The sequence below is a fragment of the Siniperca chuatsi genome, linkage group LG22, assembly GCF_020085105.1.
Source record: "Siniperca chuatsi isolate FFG_IHB_CAS linkage group LG22, ASM2008510v1, whole genome shotgun sequence".
Classification (NCBI taxonomy): domain Eukaryota; kingdom Metazoa; phylum Chordata; class Actinopteri; order Centrarchiformes; family Sinipercidae; genus Siniperca; species Siniperca chuatsi.
In genome coordinates this window covers 3,051,134-3,072,325 of record NC_058063.1, presented here as the reverse complement: position 1 = coordinate 3,072,325, position 21,192 = coordinate 3,051,134, and the positions used below count along the sequence as shown (strand labels likewise).

At 39.7% G+C, this 21,192-nt stretch overlaps 1 protein-coding gene across 1 annotated transcript in view; it reads right to left on the bottom strand.

The window, feature by feature from the left end:
• Positions 1-21,192, bottom strand: part of focad (focadhesin) — a 58,822-nt gene that overhangs the window by 2,164 nt on the left and 35,466 nt on the right. The window contains 17 exon segments of the mRNA XM_044184505.1: positions 559-648; positions 1,495-1,755; positions 3,409-3,524; positions 3,609-3,737; positions 5,236-5,316; positions 5,453-5,555; positions 6,051-6,122; positions 7,188-7,265; positions 8,000-8,122; positions 8,604-8,723; positions 9,403-9,550; positions 9,904-9,993; positions 10,634-10,872; positions 14,481-14,597; positions 15,642-15,750; positions 15,922-15,963; positions 18,550-18,638. Coding sequence (XP_044040440.1) covers positions 559-648; positions 1,495-1,755; positions 3,409-3,524; positions 3,609-3,737; positions 5,236-5,316; positions 5,453-5,555; positions 6,051-6,122; positions 7,188-7,265; positions 8,000-8,122; positions 8,604-8,723; positions 9,403-9,550; positions 9,904-9,993; positions 10,634-10,872; positions 14,481-14,597; positions 15,642-15,750; positions 15,922-15,963; positions 18,550-18,638 — 2,007 coding nt within the window.

Genomic DNA, 21,192 nt, shown 5'->3' with positions numbered 1-21,192 from the left:
TTCATTGCTGCCCCCCAGTGGTAGTATCAAAAAAAGACATTGGTGCAGACAGCAATGCATCCTGCTAACCTCTAGCCTGCACCAGTTGTTTCACCTGGATTGTCTTCTTGTTCTACTAACAACAATGTATGCCAGCAGAATAGTGGCTTTAAGCTAGCTAGATGGGGTCGGCTAGTTGAACTCCCCCTAAAACCAGAAAAGGTAATTCTTACATTTCTGTTTATGTTTAAAGACAACATGTTAATCAGTGAGCTTTAGAGGTGTTGGTAGATGTATTTATGAACTTTGGACAGAGCCAGGCTAGCTGTTTCTGCCTGCTTCCAGTCTTAATGCAAAGCTAGGCTAAGCACATATTCCAGCTCTGTACTTTACACACAGGCATGAGAGTGATATCCACCTTCTCATTTCACTCTGACAGAAAAATAATTAGCATATTTTCCAAAATTTTGAACTGTTTCTTAAAACAGGTCAAAGTCAAGTTGATTAGTAAGTATCAGATTTACAACAAAATCTATGAATATCATAAATCTGTGGTATCTTTTTCACATCATACTGTACCTCTGTGACTCGAGCGATTCTTTCAATCTCTGTATCAGACATCTCAGACAGACATTTGGCGATTCCCACATACAAATCCACTTCATTATCCTAAAACAAAAGAATTTATCATCAGCAGAAGACCATACTGGAAATAGGAGGATATGCTTTGATAAATGGCCTGGTACAATTGCTGCTGATACAGTACTATCTTTTAAACAAATCATGTTAAAATGTCTTAAAATGTTAACTGTTTGCATGTGAGATGTTGTATTGGAGTTGCAGTTTAAGTTGAAGCACTTAAAGCAGTTGAAGTGTCAGCTCAAGTTGAAGCACTAAAAGGGTTTGAAGTGTCTGTTGAAGTGTAAGAGCTAAAAGCAGTTGAAATTTTAGTCTCAAGTTTAAGACTTGTAGGCAGTTGAATTGTTAGTTTGTATGTAAACACTTAACTTAGTTAAATTGTCAGATGAAGAGTAAAAGCTGAAAGCAGGTGAACTGTCAGCTAAAGAGTAAAAGCAGCTTTAATGTCAGTTAATATCTAAGCAGAGTAAAAATGAATTAGTGTCAGTTAATGTGTAGAGGCAGTAAGCAGTTGAGGTGTAGGAGATGAAAGCAGTTGAAATGTCAGTTGAAGAGAAAAAATATATTTAATTGTCAATTAATGTGTAGATGCAAATTGTCAGTTGATGTGCAAGGGATGAAAGCAGTTGAATTCTCATTCGAAGAGTATGAGATGAAAGCAGTTGAAATGTCAGTTGAACTGTAAACCATGAGAGCAACTTCAAGTTAAAGTGCCAGAGGTAGTTGAAGTGAGCCCACTGTAAATAGTTGAAGCGTCCGCTGGTGTGTAACAGTGACAGCAGTTGAAATGTAAGTTGAAGAATAAAAATGAATTAAAGTGTCAGATAAAAAGTAGTTCCTGAATGTGTAAACACTCACTTCCTTTCAGCTTTTTACCTGGATTTGGTTAGGCAGGAGGGTGAAAATCTTCTCTGTGGTGGAGCGGAGGATGGTCCAGCAGTGGTTGGGGGGGTTTGGAAGGGCCATGGCCTGAGCGAGGCCCTGCAGCAGGGAGCGGCACAGGGGCAGACGCTGGGGTCGAAGGTCCTCCTGGAACTGCTGCAGGCCCAGACTCTCCACGTAGACCTGGAGCTTGTCCTCAGCAACATGCTTCATCCACAAGCCCAGGCTCTCATACAGCTGAGCCCGAGTCTGGTACTGGAGGAGAAATATAAGCTCTCCAAAGTCATCTCTGACTGTATTACAGGAAGGGCTGGGTATTGAACCTCAGTACTTTTTGGGACTGACTTACGTGTATCTGTAGCACCGGGTATCGAAAACTGTGAAGTACCAAAAGCTGACATTGAACATCTGGTCATAATTGCAATCTCGCTTACTTGTACTTTTTCCTAAATTAAAATTCTGTCAATTGTAGACTGTATTTTATTTTTGCAAAGTACTTGTACGACTGCTTATGTTTGGACAACATGTAACATTTGAGTAGTTTGACTATTTTTGTTAAAAAAAAAAAGTTTTTGTAGAAGAAACATGTCTATACTCCTCAAAGTAAGCTATCAAAAAAAGTATTGTCTTGGTATCAGCACTGAAACTCAGGTATTGTATTAGCACTAATAATGAACATTTTGAAACAATATCCAGCCCCACTTATAGATTGTGTAGTGATTCTCAACAAACACTCGTGACAGTGATAGTGGGAAAACAAACAGCACTGAGGCTTTCCAGTAAATGTGATCACCGATACATTAATTAGTCATAGCCTCTTTTAATAGTGTTCACTAGTGTTACCTACTGGTAACAATCATTTAGACCAGTCATATCATAAAATATGATTTTTTCATTAGGCTTGGGGTTTTTTTTTTATAAGGTACACCTATACAATCTAATGCAATCCAGTACAACAGGTCTGCCACATATTCTACCTTTACAAAGCATGTAATGGTCAGTTTTTGTTAAAACTTTCCGAGAGGTGTTAATTCAACTACATGTTTATTACTGAGGTCGTAGTTAGTGGTGGCGTGGACTGGACTGCATGATATTGAACATTTTTTCTAATATTCTGCCCCCATCGTTTGAAAGTGGGGTGGGCAAAACATCAGAAGCACCTTTCAATATAATGTAGTCCAGTTCAATACAACTGCAAACTACAAGCTCAGTAATAACCATATAATGAAATGAATACCTCTCTGACAGTGTCAATGAGAACTGAACATTTTTATCTTTGATAAGTTAGAATTTGTGGCAGAGTTGTTGTATTGGATTGCATTAGATTTTTCAGGTGTAACTAATAAAGTGGCCACTGAATGAATATCATATTGCTAAAGAGTTTTGAAAATGGGTAAATAATATGCCTATTGATGTATATGACTATGTTGGGCCAGACAAAGCTAAAGTTATATGGAAAGAATTTAGTCTCAATATTGTTGACAAATGCATGTTTCTTGATCTACAAATAAAAACAAAAAAGATTTACAAATGTGTATGACAACTGTGAATCATTTATGGTGTTCACAAAAGAATTATCCAATTCACAAACAAATACCAACCAATTTGAACAAATGTAAAACTATTTTAAAAACACACCCCAACTTGAATAAATATCAGTATTTTACATATATGTATATTTCCAACTTCAAATTCATAATCTAATAACATTTGCTTCTGAAAAGATCATGATTTTGCCACTACAATTAAGACTGTCCTTCCTCGTTGATATTATTTCTTATATTTTGGAGTGCCTGGATTGCCTTCCAGTTTATCCTGACACTTGATATTGGATGTTGTGGACGCATTTCACTCAGTACTCAGAAAGTACTGAGGTTCAATACCAAACCCTATTCAAGAGGAACTTACACTGAGACTGTGCACAAGGGGCGGTGACAGCCAGGAGGCCAGAAAGAGAGAGGCACTCTGAGAAGACTGAGCTTGACACACTGCCAGCACCACACACTGATGCTGTACGTCCTCTCCTGTCAAAAAAAAAGATGCTGAGTTTGGTGCTTTGGCTGTGCTTGCCCTTAGGTACAAAGAGACAAATGTGTGAAAACTCTTACCGAAACTGAGCCTCATCAGAGGAGACAGGACAGCACTCCAGTTGATGGGTGGGTACTGGAAACTGGCTCCAACTGATGCCAGGGGGGTCAGAGCAGTCTTAACTAGAGATGGGTGGGCAAACTCTGGACCTGAGTCCACAGGAAGAGAGGATATTCCCAAAAGTAAGAGTGTAAGTGAAATTCTAACATATGCAACATATACGTATATTTTACATTTTATGTTCAAATTTGTGATGTGTTGTTGAAAAGAAAGTTATAACAGGGTATATGCAGGAATCCTGAAGTTGAAGACCTTTTTTAAAGACCCTTTTCATACATTTTAAGACCTCATCAGCACTTTGAGTTGAATGAATTCAGTGACTAACCCAATGTGAGGTTTATTAGAAAGAGTAACATCAGTAATCAGGCATGTGATTGGCAAAGGACAGAAAACACACAGAGCGCAGAGCAGGGCGCGGTGCTGTGGTTATACGGGGGTCCGCCCCCAAGAAAAGTTTGTTATTTGACTAAAAATGATGCATTTTCCATTATCATTGCTGAATTTATTTTTTTAAAACACACTGGTTGTAGTCACATTACACTCAGACATGATGAAGTAAGCACGATTTCCTGAAGTAATCCTTCACATTGTTGTGAGTGATCGCACTGTGTGCCATAAAAAATAATCATCACAAAATACCACTGGTTAAACAAGATCTGAACCTGCTCATCCTGTCAGGGTAAAGCCATAACCAGCTGCAGGGGTGGGGAACCTGAGGGTTGTATCTTTATCTTATCCATACTCTTATCGGCGGTTCTTTATCAGTACTAAAGAATTGGGGTTTTTTAAATGATCATTTTTTTAAAAGAATAAATTCAGAACAGGATAAGAATTGATTTATATTTTAAATATAACTAAACATTGTTTCTAGCAACAGTAAAGTTCACAACAGCAAAGTCACTCTATACTCTCAATACTATCCCACTGGAGACAAATCTAAAATGTCAGTAAAATAAGCCTAATATTCCTGGCCTCAGAATAGTGAGTGAAGTTTAGAAAGAATGGAGCAGCAGACCTCAGAGAGCGCCAGTCCTCCTCCCTCTGCTGCAGGCAGAGAAACTGCGGACAAAGCAGGTGGAAAGTCGCTTTTTCCTCGAGTTGTTGTCAACTGGAGTAAAACGGTACCTTCGCTGTCTCCACCGCAGCCTCTGCTCTGTGTTTGTGTGTGTGTGTGTGTGTAGCAGCGGAGCCCGGCCCTCGGTCAAACACGCAGAGGACAGAGAAGCTAGCGTGGCCACAATTTTTCTTTTAACGGATCTGAATCTGCGTGATTCACGTGGGCCACATTTTCAGGTCGGAAAATCCGGAATTCTGTATTAATCCGGAAAACTCACATCCCTGATACATGCTGAAAACAAGCTACACAATTGAATACCTCTGAACATGGCCCTTAAGGCTTTTTAATACGTTTTAAGGGCCTTCATTGTAGCTAAATTCATTCATCAACTTTGAATCCTGTTTAAGACCCTGCGGACACCCTGTATAAACTGGGCTTCTCCTGATGAGTTTAAGGTTAAAAGAAGGTTAAAGGTGAGAAAAGAGACATTGATGCAGAGATGGTTGATTGAACTAAACCAGTCAACAAACCTTTTTTTCCTGCCTCTGTGATGAAGTCAATGATGGGTCTGATGACACTTTTCTCTGAGAGGTAACTGAAATCCTGAGGAACTAAGAATATGGCGGGAAAAGAGAAAGAGATATCCCATCAAATAGCTCCTCATTTTGTAGACAGACAATAACTATAGTCGGCTCCATTCCAGTTCACCCTGGGATTGTTTCCTTCAGTTTGAGCTGCTGTGCCTACCTGCTGTGTGACTGTGGCTGCTGGACATATGGGCCAAATGCAAATGACCCACCAAACAAGCACTGTTGGACTGCAAACCAATGGCTCCTGAGAACGTTATGATCTGCAAAAGAGAGCCAAAACAACCCAATGTACATAAAGAGCAAAGGACAGGTCTTGAATGTGTTCCGCAAATGTCATGGCAAGTTCAGTGCAAGTAGAAAATTTGGTGTAAGGGTGGCACATGAAGAAAGGCAGCAGGATCCTCTGAATGGCTGCAGTTCATCTCCACTAAGGAACACATTTCGCTTTCTTGTATCAAAAAGTTACAGAAAGTTGTCCTGAGGGTGGCGCTACAGGACAACCCACGGATTCTCCGAAATAGAAAAGCTTAATCCTCTGGGTAGCAGGAATATTTTATGGAGACTTTCCTCGTGGATATTGGAAATGTTGGCGGCGATATTTACAGTACTGTAGTTACAGAAACATCATTTTTAAACACTGGTACAGTGACGATGCATCACTCCAAGTATTAGCAAAAGTAGACATCTTGTAGTATTTAGTAGGTCACATTTTCACCACTGAAAAAACAGTATTGAGAATAAATGTGTCTACATACCTGCGTGATGGCTCGAATAACCTCATTCAGCCTGCTCTGCTGCTGGGAGGAAAGCTCCAACTCTCTCATTAGCTGTACCAGAGGACAACAAGCTCAGTACAGTATGAGAAACTGAAAGTTACAGAAACATTCATGGCCTCATTACAGCAAAAATGTAATATCAAAGAAATCCAAGATTTAATCATTTTAATCAATTTATTGCTCTGATAGTCCAGACAAAAAAGTACTTGATTCCTTAATGGAAAACAGACTTGAAGCTCGTAGCCATTTCTGACAAAATGACACTTTCTATCAACAGCGCCAAAACCAATGACAACTCCTCGTCTCCTCTCCACACCTACTCATAAGTACTCTTGCAGCACAGTTCACGTCTCTGTGATGCATTCATATGTTCAGGCTGTCTCAAAAAAGACGATTTAGAATTTTAAAAACGGTTAAGGTGCATCGCACGTAACTGAAACATCCTCGGTTCAATTCCAGTCAGGTACCTTTGTTATATGTCATCATAGCGCTCTCTGTCGCTCCCTACGCTTCCTGTCTATCTGAACACCATCAACTATCAAAGAAAGGCAAAATGCCAAAACACAAAACAAAACATTTTAATAAATGAGTTCTGCAAAATTCTGTCATCCCTTGTAGCTTGTTCATTGGCCAGGAGTCCTAATTAGTCATAGCTCACTGTCTCAGATTAGCCAATCAGTGGGCAACCCTTGAACAGTGGTGCCACAGTAACCATAAAACTACTGTGATGTAGCTGCTGAGACTGAGCTGGACCCCTGCTAATGATCAAGCTAGTGGTTTTTTTTTTTGTTTAGTTGGATTATTTTGCTACAATTTATGAGAAATACGTATTGGAATGAAGTACAAACATTTTTCATTAGACATTCAAGGTTACAACAATTAAAGAATTACCTCGAAGTGTAAAATGAAACAAACAATCTTCTTTAAAATGTTATATTTCTATGTTATGATTGATTTTAACCTAAAAGTAGAAATCATTTGTCTTCACTACCCTTTTGTCCTAACCGCTGCATACATTATGCACTGTATGCCACACCCGCTGAAACAAACAAACAAAAAATATGAAAGACATGTAAACATTTCAAACTGACCCCAGCAGGCGAGTGGATTTCTCACCTGAATGAGGTAACTCTCAGATCCTACTAAAGCCACCAGGCCGTTGACGGCAGCCAGTCGCTGCATAGTGGGACAACCCTGAAACACAAAGACAACCCGTCTATTGAACACTCAACACAAACTGGGAAACAGACTTCCAGATACAATTGCTTGGCATCATCAAAATGAAGGCTTGGATATACTTAAACATATTTCATATAAGTAACAGGTTCTTTCTGCGCGGAGTTTACACGCTCTCCCTCGGTCTGTGTCGGCTTCCTCCAACAGTCCAAAAACAGAATGTGAGTGTTAATGTGTTCACCCTGCAATCCTGTCCTAAAGGGTTAGACTCCAGTCCCACATGACCACGAACAGGATGCATGGGATCAATAATGGACCAAAAATGGTTCAACTTGCTCACCTGAACCATCCACAAACCTATTGGAGCCTAAGTTTAATGCTGCACTAGAGCATTTTACATTTTGCAGGTATTTGAAAAATGGAAACTTCAAACACCAGAAATCCTGCTTTGAGATTTCTTAAAGGGATAAAAAATGTCTCGTGTTTTTTGAGTCTAGCTGTTTCTGAGCAGAGCTCTCAGTTACTCATCACTGGCTGTTGTTGATAAGATTTGCTTTATTCCATTCTATATCATTTATTTAGGCAAAATATGAGCAAGTTTGGAGGGATTCAACTAATGGTGATGGCACATTCTTCACTATGATCACTATGAAACCCCACTTTGATTTAGACTGACAAGTTAGGTAGATTTTTTTAAATAAATGCAGCATCTAACACAGCTGTCAGTAGGAAAGACAATGTAGATGTCGTACCTCGGCCAGTAAGATCTTGATCCAAGCAGCCAGCAGACGAGGATGGATGTCCTCTGCTTTACCGTGGCCGGACATTGACAGGCCGTGGACCACCAACCCTAGAGCCAGGGAGAAGCCTGGAGTCTAAACATAAACATTACAAAAGTATGGAAAGGGGGGTTAGACTCTAGAGAATGCCTTAACATTGTGCTTAGTAAAGTACTTGAGTAAACGTACTTTCAAAATACTAAATCAAACGTGTTCTGTGGCAACCACATCCAACAAAGGCTCGATTACCTGGATTTGGTGTAATGAGTCTACTCCGTCCTCACAATTTTCTCATTTATTTTTTAATTGCTTCTTGATTAATTATCACAGTTTGTACACTGACTTGAAAGTTTCTTGGCCTAGTAGTGAGCAGTGTAGCCAAGATGAGGATGAAAACTGCTTTAACAGAAAAAAAATGTATTTCAAAACAGTGTGGCTCAACAAGGTCTAACTTTTTTATGACAGTCTCAGGACATTTCCTGAGAGGTCTGTGTGATAACATCAGAATTACCATGCATGAAGCAACTGCTAACCCCCCCGAAACAATTCCACTGACAAGAGACTCTTTCCTGCTGACCTGCTGGCTCTCCTCAGTCAGGGTGCGCAGAGTGTTCATGACCTCCTCAGCCTTGGCAGCATCTATAAGGCCTCCGCTGAAGGCTGAGACGCCCACACATGCCACAGAGTACGCCAAGACCTGCACAGGTGGACATATAAAAAGAAAGAAATCCTCTTTCAAATACTATTACAAATCATTTTCTAATTAAGGTTAAGGTTTTTGCTTTTTTGTTGTACCCATTTGCCTTCAGCCTGTGTGGTCTACATCTACATTAATTAGTGAGGATTTTTACTCAAAATGCTAATGTCTTGTGGCTGCATTACAATGTGCTCTATTAAAGCTACTGTCAGTGGAGTAAGTACAATTTCTGCGCATTTTATAACAGATGCTGACTACTGATGCATCATAGTGGCTGTAGAAACAGGCTCACATTTAGTGTTGATGTCTGACTCCTGAAACATTCCCCGCTGAAGCTCTGCTGTACGCTAAATGATGATGTTTTGTATATGTTCGACTAGTTATTTAAAATCAATCATCAAACAACAAAATTGACCCAGACGTGCAATACATACTGCCAATAACTAACACTAAGGGGAAAATTGAAAACTGTTTTCCAATCAGTATGCAAGTCAGCATGACAGGGCGGATTTCTCCAAAGAATCCAGCAAATATTTCTGAGACCTCTGATGCGAACTGACTGGCTTTTCATTCGCTGCACAAAGCATGCTGGGATACCAGATGAATTGGTCGCGTGCAGTGGGCCTGCTGCGTAAAACTGGATCGTAGTAAAACTAGTTTTGGGTAGGGTGGTTTGTACCTCCTGCAGCATGCGTCCCCGCCCGTTGCTGTCCTGCAGGTTGGACAATAGTTTGTCTAGTGTTTGGGTGACTTGGACATGTTGGTCCGTCTGTCCACTACCGCAGAGAGCTGCAAGCACCAGACCCAGACCTAGCATACAGCCAGAACTGAAAGAGAGGACAGAGGAGGAAGGGGAAAGGAAAAAGGAAACTAAATATCACCTGTCAAAGTGTATGTGCAGGGTGAGGGTCATGTGACCAAAGGAACTAGCATCGATTGTCTAATTGTACTGTAAAGTTGTACGTTGTAGCTGCGTTACTTATTCTGCAGTGAGAAATGATACTTCAAAATAAAAGCGCAATGCTGGAAATTCACTAAACTTCAAAATAATTTTGTTATCAAAATGTTGACTCCCATGCTCACGAACCACCAGTTGGGAACCACTGGTATAAACCATACAGCATATGTTACACCCTTACTGGTAAGTACTTCACATCATGTCTGAGGACTCAGCACTGACTTGTATTCCAGGTTGGGGTTGAAGGAGCAACTTTCCAGAGCATCCAGAGAGCTGAGGAGGAGTTCAGCGTCCTTCTGCACAGAGACATCACTGGATAACAGAGAGAGACAGACCAGGGGTGTCAAACTCAAATACACTGTGGGCCAAAATTCAAAACTTGAACAAAGTCGCTGGGCAACATTGAACAAATGAACCTTTTACCATGGACCCAAACAAGTTTTGCTTTAACACTGAATATGAAACAAGCAGCGCTTATTACCATACAATATACAGTCCCTGACAAAATTATAGGGAAATGGAAATATTTGAATTGACCAAATTTCAACGTAAAACCTATTTATTTTTGATATTATTTTTATGTATTTTTTAGTTTTCTATATGATGCAATTTCTTTTATAAAAATTTTTTTTTAATGTTTTTATTCCGACAAAAATATAGGAAAATGAATAATTTATTGACTTTCTGTGCCCAAGAATCACATCTAAACACCTACCTGGCACGCTAAAAGCAAGACTTCTTACTGAAACTCACCGTTTCATAGTGCCGTCTAACGTTGTGCTCCTTAGTTATAGCCACATTGGCTCCACATACAAGACAAACAGGTGTGTCTTTTACACATGTAAACAGATATTCTGCCTGTAACCCATCGTTTATTGTTGAGCTGATAGTCTATGGCATAGACTGGGTTACAGCGTGTGTTGTGAGTCATTACTACAGACATACAGACTACCTGAGGCGTTGGTGGTGCAGACTGGACAGCACCATGCCAAGCGCGAGGCCAGAGTGGAACTGAACAGCCTGGGAGTCGTCTGCGGTGGGGGAGCCCGGCAGGCCGGCCTGCAGTGCTGACAGGACCTGGACCAGACCGTCCCTCTGCCACACCACCAGCACCGGGACCAGCAGTGACAACGCCAGGCTGGCACAGGAGCGAGCTATGGCACTCGCCGTGTTCTCACCTGAGTAGGAACGCTGAGAGGGAAGGAGAAGGATGTCAAGTGTGTCTGATTGGTTCTGTAGCGTCAAGAGTCTGCAGACTGACACAGCAGCCACAGAGCGCAGCATTCACACAGTAATCCATACATTACCAGTCAGTGAGGAGCAGGTACTGCTGTGTTGTGTTCACAGGTTGTAATGACATTCTCAGTGCAGCACATTTAGAAAACAGCACAGAAACAAGGACACCTGCAGGAGTTTAAGGCTCATTACATGGAATTTTCGCAGTAGCCACTTCATGCTGTCAGCCAGTTCCTCAAATGGGCAAATTATGCAGCTGCAACTTAAAGGACCCCTTCAAATGTTTTCAAGTCTGTCTTAAATCAATACTCCTATGCACATATACTGAGTTTTTGGTTACTGTAATTATTTCTCCTCTCCATACTGGCTGTGAAGTGATCACTTCTCAAAGGAGAACTCCACCGATTTATCAAAGTGTGTTTCCAGGTGTTGGGGAGTACTAATGCATATGTGAAAGAAAGTAGTATAAAGCCTTTAGTGTCTCCAGAGGGAGCTGTGAAGTCTGATAAATGTCCTGAAGCAATCTGTAGCCCGCTGCTCATCTCTGCTGCAGGCTACATTAGCCGCTACTAGCATAACACACCCAAATCTACGACTGAACTGTCAGCGGTCGAGTTGCATTGTGGGTAATGTAGGTGCCAGATTTTGACAAGGAAGAAGAATGTGTGGAATAAAAAAAGATATCTCTTCTGCTGTATTGATTTTGATCTCTTTTTTTTTTTAAACAGACCATTTGTCATTTGTCTTTGTTCTGTGTAAAAATACAGTCAGTTTAAGATAATATAAGGCTGGTGTTACTCTGTGTCCATGGGAACACAAAGAGGGAATTTGTAGAAAAAAGTGGTGGTGAAATGATGTTTTCATGGGACATCCCTTTATGGACACATTCCCCCTTTTTTATGTCACAAAGCACTCCTCATCTCAACAAGATAGAGAGCAACTTTAGCTTCCTGTGGTTTACAAATCTCCACCCACACCACCACCAATAGGATGGAAAACGAGGTTTCGCATCCACTTCCAAGCAAGTCTTATAAAATGCAACGTAGTGTTGTTCAGTACCAATAACACAACCATTAGGCTACTTAAATATCGAGATTTCTGGAATTGAAAAACACTTTAACAACATACTTTTTTGCTGTGGTTTTGGACACTTATAGAGTGCAACACAATATTGATATGACAAAAGATAACTGCATCTCAGAAACCTGAAACACTGTTACCGAATGCAGCGTAATCAGTGAAACAAGCAGCTGTGTTAAGAATGAAAACCATAAGCTTGTAGGGCTGCAACAAACAATTATTTTCATTATTGATTATTTTCTCAATTAATCAATAACTTACTTTGGTCTATAAAATGTCAGAAAACTGGGAAACATCCCCATCACAGTTTCCAAGAGTCTACAGTGACGTCACATTGCTTGTTTTGTTCGACCAACAATCTAAGACCAAAGATATTCAATGTACTATCATAGAGGACTAAGAAAAATAGTAAATGGCACTTTTTCTCACAAAATTACTTAAACAATTAATCAATTATCAAAATAGTTGCAGATTAATGTTCTGTCCATTGATTATTCAATGAACCGACTAACAGTTTCAGCTCTATCTGTTTGGCTCAGGTTTGGACAGCACTGATGCTGCGAAGCTTGCCAAGTAAAACAATATTTCCTGTTGATTAACCAGCTGTAAAATTGTTGCCTAAATCAGTGGTTTCATGTTATGTGATATTGAAATAAGCAGAGTAATTATTACAAAATCTCAGATGTAGTCAATTTAGTGTTCACTTTTAATTAGATGGATACACAATATGTGGTAGTTTGACTTTATCTACATACTATATAAACCTCAGTAAATAAATGGTTTTTGCTTTCATGTGGATGCAACAACCAAAATCACTTCATGAACTGTGACTAGCCTTTGGTGTTTACATTTATGTTATTTGATATGTACACATGAAAAAAGTGATTTAATGGGTTTTTATGTCAAGCCTCAAGGCAATATCACGAGGAAGACTGGAACTGGATTAAAAACGTCTGAATGGACCAAGTGACTACCTGCTGTGACCTACTTTACATTAAAGGTTATATTGATAACATTTTTATCTAAATGAATATTTAAAAAATATATATATATAATACATCCACAGAGTTTTTAGAAAGGTGTGGAATAAAAGTATCCCTTTTTCTAAAAAAAAAAAAATGATGACAATGATGTTAGCACATATTAGCTATCTTAGCCTAAACATCCAAACAACAATAACCCATAAAATTACAGTTCTGCATACTTAAACAAAATAAACAACAACTACCAACAGGCATAGTCCTTACAACCTTAACTAAAGCGTTGTCACCAGTTAGATTGCCAATATTAGAAAAATAACAGCGTCAATCCCTGAGGAGCTACGTTAGCATTAGTGACGGTTGCATCCAGAGTCAGAATAGCACCTCAGGTCCAGTTATCTAACCTTATAGTTCCTCAAACAATGTAACGTTGTGACGAAGATGCGTATCAGAGGGGATTTAGAAGTGGGCCAGGGTCTGACATAACCAATGGCCTGGGGCCAGTACAAGTTTATGCAAGGCAACTTGACTGACCAGTCACTAGTCTGTCCGGGCCAGTTGTGGACTGGTCTGCTGATGAAAAGACGGTCACTCTTCTTTAAGGACGGAGTGGATGTTGGATTCTAATATATTACCAATGTGTCATGTCGAAGGTAAATTAAAGTTCCGAACTACTGTAAATCTGCTCATTATACTATTTAGACCCAAAACGTGTTATTGAGGGTGTCAGCTCATATAGCAGTCTAACGTTAGCCCTTTTATGAGACACTTCGCTGAGGTAGTTGTAGCTAGTTAGCCATGTAGCCAGCTGCTTTGAGCTCAACAGCTACGGTACTCATGTTAATATAAAAATCTGAAAATACTGACATGACCATACAGTCGTCCTTTACAGTTTGTTTTCAGCAAGAAAACACCTCGACTAATGTTAGTCAACACTACGCTAACACTAACACTAGTTAAAGCTAACTTTTACTGTAGCTGTCTAATGTGGAGCGCTGTGGGTTTTAATAGCATCCCTACAATGTACTGTACTCTTTGATTGGATTAAAATGTAAATATTTACCTAATGTCTTATAGTGTAAGGATGATTGAAATGTAATTTTACCTGAAAAAGGGTTACCTAAAGCTAGCTAGCCATATCCTGATTACCACAGATAACGTTACATGAAACAGCACTGCACAAAGTAACCTAAATCTATAGCTAATGTATAGAGTTATGTTGCAAAATTATTACTCTAATTCATTACTCTATCACGAAAGATTCACCATAATATGACTGAGTCTGAGTCTCACTCCACTCGACCATGAAATATGCAGGTTGTGCAACGAACTGGCAACCACTGGAGTGGAATGGAAGGGGAGAGGGGGAGTGCGTCATCTAGTGGCTGGATATTATCAATGTTATCAATAGCACCTTTAAGCCCTGAATCCTTATATTCATAGTAGTTATTAGGGCAGACAAAGACACAAAAACATCAAGCAAAAAACTCAGAAGAAACTTACATGTAGGAACCATGGGAAAACCTGTCCTCTGGCCTTGTAGCTGCTGCTGCTGATGCTGAGCAGGGTGTTGAGAACCATGGCCAACCAGCTGGCTGTGGGCACAAACTCTGGTCCAGCCTACAGTGACAAGGTAGTAAAGACCATTTATAGAGCTTTCTACTTTAACTGTACCCTCCTATGCTTGTAATCCCACCTTGATCACACCTGTTTGAAGGACAGACCTCATTTGAGGATGCAACTAGGTAATATAAATTGAAGGTTTACGATGTAAATCCTTGCAGGAAACCAGGTTATTTTAAAGTCATCCCTGTACCTGACTGGTAGACAGTGAAGGGACTAGTATGGTTGTCATATAAGTGCAACAGTGTGGCTCATTGATGTGGTTTAATAGATGTGTTTTCATAGTTGGTTTTGGTCTTTTAATGGCATTTGTTGATAATTAGAATACTGGTAAAGAGTATTACCAGATGTTTACATTTTTTAACAACAAGACATTTTGCTGTTGTTTTATAAGTGCACCTGACAACACCTGTTACCTGTTTAAAATCACCACAAAGCATGGCCTCTCTCTGATTACAGAGAGATTTACATTATGTTTTGGACTTTTTTAATGAACAGATAGGAAGGAAATACTGTATGCAGTTATTGGTTAAATAACAAAACATTCTGCCATTTCATATAGATAATACTACTGTTAGTACAAAACCACAGCACTGCATGAGTTTCAGAGGATTTCTTCTTAAATTACGACACTTAACCGAAAACATGAATCATATATAGCTGATTATCAAAATGTATGTATGTCAAATATATCAACAGATTAACCAAGAACAACTGTGTTTAAGTATATCCAGTGAGGTTTGACAGGTTTTCATAAGCTCTATGGTCTTAGAATTCATGAACATTTATCAAACGTCCAGTAATAATTAACTTATAATACTAATACTACTGCTAATAACAATAACTGTACTAATTTAATATAATTTAGATTATTTTAAAACTCAAATAATTTACACTTATAAAATAAATTTTTAAAAAAACTTACCAAACTTACCACCTTCTATCACTTTCATGAAGACCAACCAAAGTGGAACTTCTTGAGTTTTACAATGAAGGTATAGTAATTCACAGAGTGATGAGATAAAATATTGAATATCTTACCCCGAGGCTGCCGTCACTATCAGCAGGCAGGTTGCTCTCATATTTAGCGAGGACAGCAGCCAGGCCACTCAGAGCCAGGATGGAGTTTCCCTGAACAACAGGACTGTCCCTGAAGAACACAAAGAACATACTACTGTTAGTATTGACACTCTGTTAATGTTGGCCAGTGATCACATTTCACTTAATGGTACACGCTCTACCAGGTGAGCTACCGGGGCGCCCCTAAACTATTTTATTTCCTGTGAATCTAAAATACAGTCATCACAAGCAGGGGACTCACTTTGTAGCAGCTTTGATAACGTCTGCCAGCTGATCTCTGGCCCTGAGAGGGAAAAGAAGAAAAAGATAGAGAGACAAATAAAGATAAGGAAGAAAGGATGAAAGAAAAAAAAGAGAGAGATTTTAACGTCACCGCTGTATGAAAGGAGGATCCTTCTTCTTCTAATGGAATGACATGAACAACAGCGAGCATTCAAAGACACACTCTCTCCTTTCATCCCAGGCTGGAGCATCAGTCACCTGGTTGATGCAACAGATGTTTGCTCTAGTAAGATGTGTGATCTGCTGTGTTCTCTTTACTTTGTGTGTGTTTGTGTGTTCGGATATGACAAATATGATAGTTAAGGCCAGTACCCATATTTTGAATGCAATCTGCTGATTCTGCCATCAGGGTGAAAATGTATCTGAAGGAGCATTCAGACCATGACGGGACACTAAAACTCTCCACAGAAAGGTAGACTAATGAACCGTTACTAATGAATCAGTGGTTTTCATTTTTTTATTTTACATTCATAATTTACAGTATATTTGGGTATATCTATATTTGTAACACAGTAACACAGATGCACCTTTTTGAACAGTTTATATATGTTTAAACTATGTATATATTTATTTTACTATGTATACTGAGCATCTTTTTTTTAAGAAATTAAAGATATCTTTTTTTTTTAATTACAGTTGACTTTGCTATCATCACAAAGCAAACAGAAGGTGTTTGATAAAACTATTGCCTTTGCTATTTATTAGTGATATTTTTTACTTATTGTGTATTTTTTTCTCTGATTTAATCTGATCTTGTTTTGTTAAGCACTTTTTGCATGAAATGTGCTAGACAAATAAAGTTATTATTATTATTATTATCTTGGACACAAAAAGCTGGAAATGAGCAAGGTGCTAGCAAAAGTGCTAGCAGTAGCTGCTAGCAAAAATATAGACATATAGACGTTTAAACTTGCAGCTTAACAACTATCTTATATGTTGTTATATACAGTATGTGTATGACCACATTTTCATTTTCAACAAAACTGATTATCTGAATAAAAATAAAAAAATAAAAACTTGTATTTCCCCATGTTTAATTTTTTTTTTTTTTAGATTTGATGTTCAATCTGAGATATTCTGAATAAAGAAAGAGCTAAAAATTAAAATGTCCTAACTTTAGTGAATTAAATTATAGCATGAAACATCAATATACTGTATAAATGTTTTCTGGTATCTTGGCCATTTTTGGATCCCTTAGCTAGTCAGCGAGTCACTTTATCAATTGTAGCAAGTTAACTTTCTCACATTTCACGTCATTTGAATCCTGTGGCTTTAATGACATGCATGCCATTACATTTTAAACCCAGAATGCCCTCTGAAAAAAAACACTAAGTTCGTATTTAGCAAGTTTCACATCTCTAAGATTAATGCGGCAGGGCTGGTCCTTGGCAAAAGTTTGTGCCCAATAGTGCTTTTCCATTGGCACTTTTGGCTGCGCAGAGTCAAACCATGCAGCGCTGATTTGCATTTCCATTACCAGTTTAAACCATAGACTGTATATATAGATGGATGACGCGTCTCCACTTCCTCCCCATAGACTGTAATGAAGCCAAAATATCCCAGGTACAGGAGCTACCATCTTGCGCTTTTGACGTCATTTGGAGCCGGAGTTGGAGTCGCGGTATTGAGGACCCGCCCATACACCTGGCCGATTAAATCACGAGCAGAGCTCAGCTGTCAATCGTGATGTAAAACCCCCTTCTTATAGCATCAAATAACTAATATAAACCAAACATATCAGAAAAACTAACACCTGGACATTTATCAGCGTGATAAGAACTACCTAAACTGACAGAAACCATCTTTGGGAAAAATTTATTTGACGTGGACATTGAGTTTTTGGTTAGGCTCATGTCCCATCCAGTAATGGTGCTACATTACACACACACAGGCAGAGCAGAGAGGCCGGGGACAGGAGCAAGTGTGTCACACAAAATCCGGCAAAGTGGCTCCTTCCCGCAGGGTTGTGCGGAGGTGTGGCCGTGTTTATTTGTGCTTTAGAATGTAACCGTCGTGAAAAAAATCAGAAAATAACGTTTTATTTCTCTGATTCACTGCTTTGTTCTCACTAACGTTCCCTCTCTTCATTTACTCTAATGCTTGCTCGACCACCGCTGCTCCCTCTCTCTGGCTCGCTCAAGACACACCTTCAAGCGGGTGGCCCTGTTGTACTGGTGATGCAAATCCCTGCCACGTTGGGATGACGTGCCAAATCAAACCGAGTCGAGCCAAGCCAGCACATGTGTATGGAAAAGGGCAACAAGTCATGAGTCACCATCACAATGTGCTCTTCATTGGTCAGCAGAGCTCTGGACAGCAGACTGTATTGTATGTGGGACTGGAAGCCAAGGCCAGCTGCCTGAAGAGATCCTCCTACCTGTCTTGAAATAACATACTGTATAACTTTGGTACATTTAAAAAAAAAAAAAAAGTTCAACTGTACATTGTCAACTTATTTAGCAACCTTTCTCACATGTAAGGACGTGTTCTTAGGGTTTGCTCATATTGAGCTACAATGTCCTGAAAGAGTGTGTGTGTGTGTGTGTTAACATTCAGGTAGCAGTACATCTGTGTAAGTGATTCTCACCAAAGCCAGGCACAGTGTTGTTTGTACTGTAGCTCTTGCGGGTTTTCTTTGCCTTGTTTCTGCTGCATCTCCAAATCAGCACGTCGACCCTGAAGACATACACAAAACAAAACCACAGTTAACTTTACCATGCAGGACATCCAATCCATTCTGTCAAACTCAAAGAAAGACATACAGTTTGGGAATTGACATGTACAGTATGGTTTTTGAAGACCAATACGATGGCAAAACCTTGAAATGACAGTCCGACTATTACACATATAAAAATGGAAATACATAACAGTGTAAAAGATGTAATGAAAAGTTGTTGCATTAGAATTGATGTAATTACTGAGTAATATAGCCCATTATTTTCACAAGTAATGTAATGACTAGCTGTTATAAGGTTATACAGTATGTTGATATGCTAACAACTGTTAGTATGTCAACTGTAATGGCCTTAATTTCTGATTCAAAGTATTTCTGATTCTGATACACCATCACAGTTTTCCTGATATACCTCCAGAATAGGGCTGAGCGATATGTATCATAAATATTGTCTCGATATTTTGAGGCTATGATATATGATATACATCTCGATATACACATTTTCTCTAAAATAACATAGCTTTAATTCTCCAATAGTGCAAAAATATGATGATCTTAGAATATGATGCATTGCCTATAGATTGAACTACCCAAAAGTATATAAAGTCCGTGATGTTGCTAGGTACGCCTCCTACATCTCCGATATTAAAATCCCAAAGGACACAGTAAACTCACTGTTGATGCGTCCAGGGAACTTTCCCCACATTTTGTTATGTTACAGCCTTATTCCAAAATGGATTAAATTCATTATTTTTCTCAAAATTCTACAAACAATTACCCATAATGACAACGTGAAAGACGTTTGGTTGAAATCTCTGCAAATTTATTAAAAACGAAAAAAATCACATGTACATAAGTATTCACAGTCTTTACTCTGTCGAAGCACCTTTGGCACCAATTACAGCCTCAAATCTTTTTGAGTATGATGCTACAAGCTTGGCACACCTATTTTTGGGCAGGTTCTGCCATTCTTCTTTGCAGGACCTCTCAAGCTCCATCAAGTTGGAGGAGGAGCGTTGGTGCACAGCCATTTTCACATCTCTCCAGAGATGTTCAGTCGGGTTCAAGTCTGGGCTCTGGCTGGGCCACTCAGGGACATTCACAGTGTTGTCCCGTAGCCACTCCTTTGTTATCTTGGCTGTGAGCTTAGGGTCATTGTCCTGTTGGAAGATGAACCGTCGCCCCAGTCTGAGGTCCAGAGCGCTCTGGAGCAGGTTTTCATCAAGGATGTCTCTGTACATTGGTGCATTCATCTTTCCCACGATCCTGACTAGTCTCCCAGTTCCTGCTGCTGAAAAACATCCCCACAGGCTACCACCACCATGCTTCACTGTAGGGATGGTATTGGCCAGGTGATGAGTGGTGCCTGGTGTCCTCCAGACATGACATGACCAGAGAATTTTGTTTCTCATGGTCTGAGAGTCCTTCAGGTACCTTTAGGCAAACTCCAGGCGGGCTGTCATGTGCCTTTTACTGAGGAGTGGCTTCCGTCTGGCCACTCTACCATACAGGCATGATTGGTGGAGTGCTGTAGAGATGGTTGTTCTTCTGGAAGGTTCTCCTCTCTCCACAGAGAAGCGCCGGAGCTCTGTCAGAGTGGCCATCGGGTTCTTGGTCACCTCCCTGACTAAGGCGCTTCTCCCCCAATCGCTCAGTTTGGCCGGGCGGCCAGCTCTAGGAAGAGTCCTGGTGGTCCCAAACTTCTTCTGTTTACAGATGATGCAGGCCACTGTGCTCACTGGGACCTTCAATGCTGCAGAAATGTTTCTGTACCCTTCCCCAGATCTGTGCCTCGATACAATCCTGTCTCGGAGGTCTACAGACAATTCCTTGGACTTCATGGCTTGGTTTGTGCTCTGACCAATAGGTCTGATTACTGGGCCATCATGGAAACAAAAGAAGGTCAGTTTCAGGTGAAACTAGGCAGGGTAAACAGCAGACCCTCAGGAAGACTCCTCCCTGAGGGCAGGGCTTAAGCAACACAGAGTAGCTTAAATTTCTGAGTTCTCAGACCATTTTCACAATTGAGAATGACTTCCGGATGGGAGCTGAAATGTCTTGATTCTGAAAACAGTGTCCAGATCACTACGACTGAAACCTTTTCTACGATCTGACATGCACTGTTAACTGTGGGACCTTATATAGACCGGTGTGTGCCTTTCCAAATCATGTCCAATCAACTGAATTTACCACACGTGGACTCCAATCAAGTTGTAGAAACATCTCAAGTATGATCAGTGGAAACAGGATGCACCTGAGCTCAATTTTGAGTGTCATGCCAAAGGCTGTGAATACTTATGTACATGTGATTTTTTAATTTTTAATAAAGATTTCAAACAAACTTCTTTCATGTTGTCATTATGGGGTATTGTTTGTAGAATTTTGAGGGAAATAATGAATTTAATCCATTTTGGAATAAGGCTGTAACATAATGTGTGGAAAAAGTGAAGCGCTGTAAATACTTTCCAGATGCACTGTACATAAGTACAGAAATACAATTTCTTTATGGATTATATTGATGCCAAATTGACAAGAAGACTGTCGACATAGCACACC